This window comes from Nipponia nippon, unplaced genomic scaffold, assembly GCF_047370975.1.
Source record: "Nipponia nippon isolate SJK-2023a ecotype South Korea unplaced genomic scaffold, ASM4737097v1 scaffold_31, whole genome shotgun sequence".
NCBI lineage: Eukaryota > Metazoa > Chordata > Aves > Pelecaniformes > Threskiornithidae > Nipponia > Nipponia nippon.
The window spans coordinates 515,558-525,783 of record NW_028262349.1 but is presented as its reverse complement, the minus strand read 5'-3'; the positions used below and the strand labels follow the sequence as shown (position 1 = coordinate 525,783).

General features: G+C 65.0%; 1 protein-coding gene across 2 annotated transcripts; it reads right to left on the bottom strand.

Annotated features, from left to right (window-relative positions):
* Nucleotides 1-1,398: 1,398 nt before the first annotated feature.
* MISP (mitotic spindle positioning) lies at nt 1,399-8,412 on the bottom strand. Of its 2 annotated transcripts, none has more exons than XM_087769484.1 (5): nt 8,276-8,412; nt 3,847-6,021; nt 2,794-3,005; nt 2,329-2,367; nt 1,399-2,062 (listed from the first exon to the last, which is right to left on the bottom strand). In XM_087769484.1, the coding sequence occupies exons 2-5, from the start codon at nt 5,894-5,896 to the stop codon at nt 1,976-1,978; spliced, it is 2,388 nt and encodes a 795-aa protein (XP_087625610.1). In that variant the 5' UTR covers nt 5,897-6,021; nt 8,276-8,412; the 3' UTR covers nt 1,399-1,975. The 2 variants fall into 2 exon arrangements, with proteins under 2 accessions (XP_087625610.1, XP_087625611.1); XM_087769485.1 differs by having other exon boundaries at nt 3,847-6,128; nt 8,276-8,374.
* Between the last annotated feature and the right edge of the window lie 1,814 nt (nt 8,413-10,226).

The window sequence follows — 10,226 nt, the reverse complement described above, 5'->3', positions numbered from 1 at the left end:
GGAGGACTTTGAGCACGCTTTTACGCTGCAAAGAGGACGGGAGGAAGGCGGCGTCCCGGTCTCCGTTTCCGCTGCGTGTTAATGATGCCCAGCTAAACCAGACTCGCTTTACCAGCCGGAAGATTCCATGGGCGATCTTAGAATTGAGTGTTTGTGCCTGAAGTTGGGATGAAAATACTTGTAAAAGTTTATTTTTAAATTAAATCCATTTGTGTATCTATTTGGTGGAAAAGGATATTTCTAGGAATATCTTTTTCTGCGGGAAGCGAGACCGAACGCTCTCGGCTGGCCAGCGGGACGCCCTCGGGCCCTGGGGCCGGCCGAGCTGCGGCCGGGCCAGCGCGCTCCCACGCCTGGGCGCCCTGGGCAGCCGGAGGGGCTCCCTGGGAGACGGGGGCTGCCGTGATCCCGCTCCAGGCCTCGCGGCTCGCCCGTCCCCGCGCTCCGCGGCCCACGGCGAAGGGAGAAGCGCTGGGCGCCGTGAGGGTTACGCACGGGCTTTTCATCTTCGCGTCTGGAGAAAGATCATTAATTAGGGCGGAGACTGAGGTACAACGCACAGGGATTTGATCAAGGCCGCGGATGAGACGAAGGGCAGAGACCCCAGGCCCGTCTCCGGCCCTCCCGGCCTGCTCCCCGGGCAGGAGCCGTGCTGCGGTGGCCGCGGTGGCTCGGTTGCCGCGGTGGCTCGGTGGAGGGGAGATGCGGACCTTGCCCCGCTCCTCCTGCTGCGCGGCCGGAGCCGGTCCGCGACGGAGCAGGCCCTGCGCAGTGTCTGCGCCCCCGGGCTACCATCAGCAGAGCGGGACTAGCCCTGCGGTGCTCTGCAGGAGAAGGCAACGCCCGGAGCCTTCTGCAAAACCAATTTCTTTTCCTCTTTTTGCAGGGAAGTTTCGCCCCCCCCCGTCAATTTCGGGACCGGAGGGGAAGCAGCAGCAGGGAACTCGCCGCGCCCGGCGCCCACGGCGGCACCCGGCTCCGCCGGAGCCCAGCGGCGCGGCCCTGGCCCCCCCGGCCCCGGCTCCCCCCGGCCCCGGCCCCCCGGAGCTCGGCCTTCCTTGCCCGGGTGCCCTCAGCCGCGGGGTGGCCCGGCCCCACGCTCGCCCGTGGGCGCTCGGGGCTCGCGCTGCCTGCGCGCTCGCCGGGGGCCACCTAGCGACGGCGGGGGTGCGGGCAGCGGGGCCGGTTCTTGCTCCCGCGGGCGGAGGAGAAGGCCCCGCTCCGGCCCCGCGCCCCGCTCCGCTCCCCGCTCCCGGCCCCGCTCCCGGCCCCGCTCCCGGCCCCGCTCCCGGCCCCGCTCCCGGCCCCGCTCCCGGCCCCGCTCCCGGCCCCGCTGCCTCCTTCCGAGCGCCTGCTGCGAAAGCCCCGGGGCGGGCAGACAGAAGGGGCCGGGAAGAATGAGGGAGAGCAATGGCTCTTTAATAAATTAGCAAAATAAACAGCATTTATATATATATATATATATATTATATTGCCGCATCTCAGCAGATGACGTGAGTGAAGCAGAAACGTCGATCTCCCGGTTTGACGCAGATATGGAGCCCAAGGTACCATCAGTCCAGGCACCCTCCTCGGTGATGCCCGATGTTGTGGTACTCAAAACCTAAACCCACCAAGAGATAAAATAGCTTTTTTGTAAGCCAGAGACACAGCTTCCAATGAGAAAGAAGTGAAATTACCGTATGATTTCATCTTGCCGTCTCCTTGCAGAAGTGATCAAAAGAAAGTGATCCAATCTTTCCCCCTCTTAAGAAAAAAAGCATTACCTCGCCTGAAAGGGAAGGGGGAACGAATGAGCACATCTAATGCTTTGGGAGGATCATCTGTTATATTAAAAACGGATGCGATTTGCAGGGTACAAGTCTCTGATTCTCGTGATAGCCAGGAGCTGAACTGATCAGGTATTTCAATCGTGCATTGGGTGATCCCAAGCAGGGCAAGTGCACGGCGAAGTCCGGTGGCCCCGCGGGCTCCCTCAGTCGTCGTCCCGGACGTACTGCCCTGCCTCCCAGCGCTGGGCCATGGCGCTCTTGTGACGAATCACTCTGGTGCTTTCCACAACCTAAAGAACCCAGAAGGCACACTATCTTTTTATAGAGAAGACATTTTTATAAGCACTCTTTTGCACGACTTGCCCTCCCAGCCAGAAGCCCCCCTGGCAGCGGCCACGACGCGTTCCCCCCAGCGCGATGCCCACCCGCGCGGGGCCCGTGGCCCTGCGGGAGCCGAGACCCCCGTCCATGCCGTCAGCCGCCAGGGCCGGGGGGCGAGGGGAGCGAGACGCCAGGGCGGCACAAGCAGAGCCCGTGAGTACATAAAGGATTTTACCTCCGTGTTGATCTTGTCGACGGGTTCGATGCCTGCGTACTGTGAAAAGGGGGAAAAAGGGTTCAGATAACAGCAGCCTCGCAGGGAAATATCCAGAGGCGGCCGGGCACGGGGCATGGGGGTCAGGCTGCCGGGCAGGGGAGCGGCAAGGTGAGATAGCGTCTGCAGCCGTGCCCTCGTGCCCTCCCCGGAGCCAGGGGACCAGGCCGAGGCCAGGACCCCCCCAGAGAGCGCCGCTGCTCCCCCCCAGTCCCCCCCAGCGCTGGCACCCCTGGGCTGTGGGGCGCTGCCCCGGGGGCTCGGCACAGCCCCTTGCCGGTGCCACCACCGCCGGGTCCCCCACCGAGGCGAGCAGCTGGACCTCCAGCTCTGGGTGGTAGCCGGGCACGGCCGCCTTCGGTCCCGGAGCCACCAGCCTTCTCCCGGGCTCCAGCCCCCCAGCCACGTGCTGCCCGGCGCAGTCACCTTTCCATCCTCCTTCACCCTCCTCCTCTGCTCCTCGAAGGGGCTGGAATGAGCCGAGTTGGGGGCGAGGGTCTCGGTGCTGCCTGGGGAGGGACCGGCCACTCTCAGCGGGGTGAAGGACGACGCCAGCCCCAGGACCCCCACCTGGTGCGAGGCAGGAGCGGAGACGGGAGACCCAGACACCGAGTAGCTGCCGCTGACACCTGAGGCAGCTTCAAGAGAAAGAGATGCTGGGGATGAGGGACACCAGGACCACGGCCGGGGGCTGGGGTACCCGCAGGAGAGCGGGGCTCCTGCCCCAGACCAGCCTCCTCGGCAGGCCCAGCGGCTCTGGTCGTGGCTGGGACCCCGTGGCTGGGTGCCAGCCGGGGATTGTCAGGAGCAAGGGAGGGGAAACGCACGAGCTGGGCACTTCTGGGCCCTCCCCGTGCTGTTTGCTGTGATAGTACAACACAAAGTCATCAATATCCAAGCAGCTCTAGACTCAAAAGCCGTGCCGCTCTTGTGGAGCCCGTCCCTCAGCAGCAGCAGCAGCTGGGCTGGCCCAGCCCGGCTGGCTCCAGGGGCCTCGCATCAAGCACTTCTGCTCGCTGGCCACAGAATCTGTGTCCATGGAGAATTATTTCTCCCAGGACAACCTGTGCCAACACACAGGGGTCCTTACGGGCATCGCAGCAAATCCTTGCAGGGAGGAGCTCGGACCGCTCACCCACAGCCAGGCCCTCCCAGGCAGGGACTTGATGCTTTCCACCCATAACTCTGTCCATGCCGCAGCCGCTCTTGCTCTTGCAGAGAGCCCGGGTCACCCCTGGCTGCTGCCCGCCAGAGGCGTCTCGTGCAGGCTGCGGGCACCGTACGGGTTTGCTGCCTGCACAGGAAGGTCCCTTGGGACGGGCACCCCACGGGGCCGCTCCTGCCTGCTCTGACGGCTCCCGCTGGGGCTCAGAGCACAAGGAACGGGAGGGCAGGAGTGATGAGTGATGCCCATGGTAGCTCTGCCCCAGGGTTTGACGCTTGCCCTGTCCCATCCCGCTGTTCCCCCCCTCCCCTTACCGGAGCTGTGCCGTGAGTGGGAGCCCTCCTGGGGAAAGCTGTCGCTGCCGACCTGGGAGTAGCCATCTATCAGCTGCCGCCGCCGCCGCTGCTCCTGCAGCTCTTCTTCCCTCTCCAAGTCGCTCTGGATCTCCTTCTCGATCAGCGCCAACGTCTGGGGCTTCCAGGTCCTCAGCTTGTACTGCTCCTCCCGGCTGTCCTCCCTCCGCAGCGGGCTCTGCGTCCCCATGTCATCCACAAAGGAGAGCTTGGGCTTCCAGAAGGAGAAGGAGAAGTACTCTCTGGGCAGGACGGCCGTGCCAGCAGGGCTCGGGGTGGAGCCGGGAAGCCTTCCTTCACAGGAATCCTTGCTCCCCCATTTGCTGCCGCTGGTGGAAACACACTGGGACACCAGGGGCTGGTCCTGGCTCTTCTCGCAGGCAGCGAAGCGCAGCTGGGACTCCTGGAAGCGTGTGATGCTCACTGTGGAGCTGGGAAGGCTTCGCCCACCCCTGGTGTCTTCTGCAGGGCAGGGGCCGTGGCTCGTGGGCTGCTCCGCCACAAACTCATTAACCCAGCTCCTCCGCTCGTCTGCCTTCCTCGTGGGGGTGGGCTTCTGTGGGGGGGCTTCCTCCTGCTCGAACACCCTCCTGCGCTCGTCCAGCTCCTGCTGCGTCCCCCTGTCGTACGTCCCCAGCAGCCTCCCTTGCTTCTTCAGATCTTCCTCGCGCTTGGTTTCCTGCTCGATTTCCCTCTGGACGTAAAGGGAAGCGCGGCCTTTGTCCTTCCCTTTCCTGCCTGGGCCGGGAGAGGCATGCATGGAGAGAATAGGCTTGGTCTGGATCTCCACCAGCTCGCTGCTGGAGGTCAGCCGCTGGATCCCCCTCTCCTTCCAGAGGTTCTCCTCCCTCTCCATCGCCATGCGGATCTCCCGCTCGATTGGCGTCTCGTTGCTGATCTTCGTCTCCTTGTCCAGGCCATTGCTGCCAGCCCTCAGATCCACAAGGCCATTGAAGATCTCGTTGGATGCACTGCCGTCGCTGGTGTAGCTTGCATTGGCTTCGTTATACATCTCGCCCAAGCCGGAGTCCAGGTCATCTCTGGAAGATGCCTTAGTCAAGCTGGATGTTTTCCCAGTGGGATATGACCTTTCAGTATCAGCCCTTCTGGGAACATAAACCTCCTCCTTCACAGGTGTCTTGTAGGACACCCTATAAACCTGGTAAACAGTCTTGTCCGTCCCGCTCTGGCTGGATGCATCGGCATCCCCGTAGCCTCTTGCAGCCTTCGCGGCCATCTCAGGACTATGCCACTCTTGCCTAGAGACTTTTGTCATTGACTCTGGCTTTGGAGACATGGCCTGTTGGCCTGGACTGAAAAAAGAGCCCGGGTTGGTCTTCTCCAGCATCAGGAACTGCTGCCGAGCAGCGGAGAAGTTGATCTGCTCCGTGTCGATATTTTCGGGGTCAACAGGCGTTGCTGCCCTCCCCGAGGAAGGCTTGTCAAAGCAAATGGCAAAGCTGGTGGTGAAGCTGCCCGCGTGCCTGCCTTCACCCTGGCTGCCCGTGCCGGCGTTTATGGAGCTCAGCTCATCCACGGAGCTCCACCTCTCGGCCATGGTGGAGCTCTTCCTCATCACCTGACTCCGGATGATCTCCCTCCTCTCATCCTCAAGCTCCCTGGCTTTCTCAGGTGAGATGTTCGGTGGAGGGACCCGGTTCTGTTCCTGCTCATCATCATCGTAAAGCTTCGAGGGTTTCCTCTCGCCTCTGTAAGCCCTGAGGTCGTACAGGCTTCCCGATCTCACCACCTCCATCTTGGACTCCCTGTCCGGGGACATGGTCCAGACATCTTTGCCACCATCCAGGACATATGAGGGTGACTTCAACCTCATTTTCCAGCCATAGCCGTTGTCCACCCTCTGGCTGCTGTGTTGAGTGGAGCCAAACACATCGTCGTCACTGTCGGCCCTCTGCTCTGCAAATGAGCCGGCTTGGTGAGCATCGTTATAGTCGTGCTTGTGCGAGGTCTGCGGGTGCTGGAAGACCAGGTGCCTGGTGACTCTGTCCATCTCCTGGGAAGAGTCAGCATTCAACCCTCTGCCAACCTCGCCCTGGGCCGGGGACGCTGCTCAGCTTCGAGGTGGCTCTCGGGCTCCTGGCTCGCTTGGGGATGAGGGGCAGGACCTGGCTGGCCCTGCAAGCAGGAGGGGAGAGTGGCCGTTAAGAGCAGAGGCCGGGGGTGCACAGCTCCCTCTCCAGCCTGGTACTGCTGTCCTTGCTCGGGTGGTAACCGAGAGAGACCTGTGCCAGGGGACAGACACCGCTAACACAAGCCAGCCATGTCCCAGCAGTCATTTGCTCCATTTGCCCAGAAACGCCAGGTCTCGGACAGAAGCAGCCAGAGCACGAAGCACCGCTCCTGATGGGAAGTGCCCTGAAGCTGATGTCCCTCTCCCGCCTCTGTCCCCCAGCCTGGCTGCATCCCGAGCCGAGCTGCAAGCGAGCAAAGCCAAACCTGCCGCAGGCAGCCAGCATCGCCCGCGCCACCAAGAGGGCAGTGGTGCCGTGAGACCGCGGCCACGGGGCTTTGGGCGACGCAACGCCATGGCCGACTTGGCTGCACCAGCCCCTCCACCGCCCCGGGCAGCTCTTGCCTGCTCCAGCACGGCCGCCCTTGTGCCTTACTGCGCACACCGGGCGGGAAGGGACCACGGCGGCACCGGGAGCATCAGCTCTCGGCAGGGAAAGGCGTTGGCGGTGCCGGATCCACCTCTGCCTGGAATTTCTCCTTGCGCGTTTGCGGGAAGGAGGCTCCAAATAGCCAAGCTATTGAAACAGTGGGGATCATAAAAGTAGTTTCATGGGTCATAAAAAGGAGGGAACTTTAACCCCTGTATCACGCCAAGCGGGGGTAACCTGCCCTAACCTTGGTGTCGATCCTCCTGTGCTAACTGAGCTGGATGGGACAGCGGGTGCTGGGGGAGGGAGGGGCGGCACGGGTGGGTCCCTGCCAGACAGCAGCTCTCACCGCATTGCAAATGCCATCCCTGGGCCAGCGAGACACACGTGCGCCCTGGGCGAGCAGCACATCGTCTCCCTCTGTTTGCCGAGGCGTAGCCGCAACCCTGCCATCACTGCTCCTGGCTGGGCTCGCGTGAGCCTGAGCGGGTCAGGGTGCGGCAGCGCTGGGCACCGCTCCCCAGGTGCTTGCAGCCCGCTGTGAGCACGTGAGGAAGCTGGGAGCCAGGCTACGGCAACGACAGGGGCAACCCAGAGCCCGGGTGCTGAGGTACCGGCGAGCGCCGAGCTCAGGGCGAGGCTCCCCTGGACGGAGCAGCCTGGTTCGTCCCCAGGACGGATGCACTGTGCCCTGGACGTGCCTCCTTCCCTGCAGCGACCCTGGTGACAGAGCTCCCCTGCTCACCTCCCAGCCTGTCCCGCCTGCGCCCTGCCTCCCGTGGAGCAAACCGGGTGGCCCTGCAGCTGAGGAGCCATTTAAGCCTTTCCTGGGGCGGGAGCACCTGGGGCTCGTCAGGGGCAGCTGGGCGATGCCCCGGCACCGTGCTGCTGCTGCCCAGCCCCGTGCCCAGCCCGGGCGGTTCAACCTCGCTGCCTGCAGCGGGAACGGGGCTGGGATCTGCCGGGAACTGCCCTTCCCGACACTGTGCCTAGCGGAATTCCCATAAACTCTTCACATTCCTACCTGTAATTCACTATTGCTCTTTTATAGCCCCTGATGACCCGGACAGTGAAAACCATCTGCCCACCTCTTATCGTGTTCGGAGGGGTCAGAGGTCCCTGCTGGGAGGGGAATCCTCACTGGGGAGCACTGGTGGCCAGTGCAGGAGGGGAGCGGGGCCAAGGAAGCAGCAGGGCTGTTATCGGGACTCCCGGCCGGCACCACGCCGAGCAGCACAGCCCCTCCCAAAGCAGTGTCTAAACCCACCCAACTGTCTCGGCTTGGCCCCAGCTGCCCGGCGCTGCAGGAACGCGGGAGCATGGGGGTCCCGGGCTCATTCCCCCTGTGCCGGGCTGCCCCCGGCCCAGCCACGCGCCATGGGGAGATGCTGGGCAGAGCAGGCAGCGTTGCAGCGCCTGCCAGCCTGGCCTGGGCCCCCCACCATAAAGAGACACCTAATGGGTTTTCTAGGGTCCCCCCACCCCGGAGGTCCTGCAGAGCGCTGCGGACCTGCAGTGTGCCCACCGCCCGGGAGCAAATGGCCGCGTGCGCTCCCAGACCTGCTGACGTGAGAGACCTGCACGAGCGTGCCGGCGTGCCGCCGGCAGCCCCTCCGCCCGCCCACCGCAGATAGAGTTGGCGTGTGCACGCACCCCCTCGCTGCGGCCGGACCCTGCACAAGGACCCGACCTTCTGAGGCCGGAGGGGAACAGCCGCTCCGAGCACCCCAGCGCTGCCCTCGCCCCCACCCCGAATGTGCTGCACTTACTGTGCGGGGGAGCCTCGGGGCAGGGGTCCCCATGCCCCAGAGAGGCCTGCGGGGCACCCAGCTGAGCCGTGTCTGCCAGGGAGTGGCTGGGGCGGGCGGTGGTGGGGCGCAGGGGCCGGCGGGACCGGCGGGGCTGCGGGGCCCTGATAAGCTCAGCCTGAGCCCGTGGGGAATTCCAAGAACCGAGCCGGGCTCAGCACTGGCCACGGTTCAATGACCCGTTCCCGACCCCCCCACGCCACCGTCACCCCTGCTGCAGCTGGCTCCCACGCCGGGAGGGCTGACCTTGGCCCCCAGCCTGCAGCACGCACCAACACGCTGACGTGCCAATGCACCAATGGGCCAATGTGCAAACACGCCAATGTGCCGATGCACCAGCGCACCAACATGCCAGTGCATCGGAGCACCAGTGCAGCAGTCACTGACACACCGTTCTGCAGCACGCTCTGCCCCTCCACGGACCGACTACAGCACTGAGGAGGTCTGAATCTCCAAAGACAGCAGGGGTGTCTGGCTCTTCCCCAACCCTGCGCCCCAGGGCAGCCTGTCCCCCCCCCCCCCCCATGGAGGGGCACAGACATGGGCTCGGCCATTCCTGGGAAGAGCTTGAGCTGCTCCGGGAGGACAGGCAGCGCCGGGGCAGGGAGGCAGCCTGGGGTGCACAGCCAGTCTCCCACCAGCATCCTTCAGCCCCAGGAGCCCACCCGTGCAGCCCAGGGCACAGCCAGGCCCCCAGCCCCTCGGCCCCGGGGACGCGGTGGTGCCTGCTGCGCAGCGTGCGGAGGAGCCTGAGCAAATGCTGAGAGCAGCCGCGTAGGGAGCCTGAGCTCTCCTGTTTACACCACGAGGCCTCTCCCGGCCCTGCCACCTGATAACCCCGTGTTTGCGCAGGCAGGGCTGGGGCGGGTGCCCTCGCTGCCATGGCAGCCCTGGCTCTGCTGGCCCCGCCACCCTGGCGGCCATGGGTGTCTGCCCGGCGCTGCCCTCCCCGGCCCCCTGCTCCCCTCCAGCCCCTCGCAGCAGGGCAGCTCCCTCCTTCCCCGAGGACGAAAGCAGCCCCCTCCTAGCGGGGACAAGACCCTGCGCCTGGCTGGGAAACCTCGGGCACCCTGTGCCCACCAGGACAAGGGCAGGACTGCGGCATGGCAGCCATGATGCCCTCGGTGCCTGCGGCCACAGCTGCTGGACCCCAGCAGAGTAGGGGGCATCACTGGCACCCAGCACCCAGAGCCAGCCTCACTCCTGGCACAGGGTGTCACAGCCAAGCGGGCAATGCTGTGCCGGGATGCTCAGCCCTTCGCTGCGCCTGTGCCTGGGGCAGGAGGTCCCTGTCCTCGTCCTCTCTGCTCCGCCACAACAGCTCTGCTCCCCACTGGAGCCTGCTCCTGCCAGAAAACCCCTCCCGGCTCCGCTGCTGCCTGTGATGGCCCGAGCAGGGCGATGGGGTCAGACCCCACTTGCCCCAGCTGCCTCTGCCGGGCTGCAGAGTGCCCAGGAGGTTCCACTTACCCCTGCCTGGCCCCTTGGTGCCCCCGGCCCCGCTCTCCGGGCTGCCGGCTCTGGCACTGGCTGGCCTGGGGATGGCAGCTTCGGTGCGGCTGCCAGGCGGCTCTGCGTTTCCGGGTGGGAAAGCGGAGCCTGTTTTACCGCAGGGCTGAGACAAAGTCCACAGGCGATGGCGGGGAGCCGGGGAGCGCACCACGCCCGTGGCAGGGTGTGTGCACGGCTGGCTGGGCTGGCACTGGGCAGAGTCGGGGTCCCACCGCCCCGGGAACAAGTCCTGGCATCCCGGCCCTGGGCAGAAGTGGGACCCAGGCCAGGCTGCGGGGAGGCAGAGACCCACGGCCACGCGGTGACGGGACCTGGGGGGCCCTGACCCCAGTGCTGCCCCTGGGACAAGCAGGAAACCGGGCTGCCACGTCCCCTTCACCTGGGCACGCCCGCCAGCATC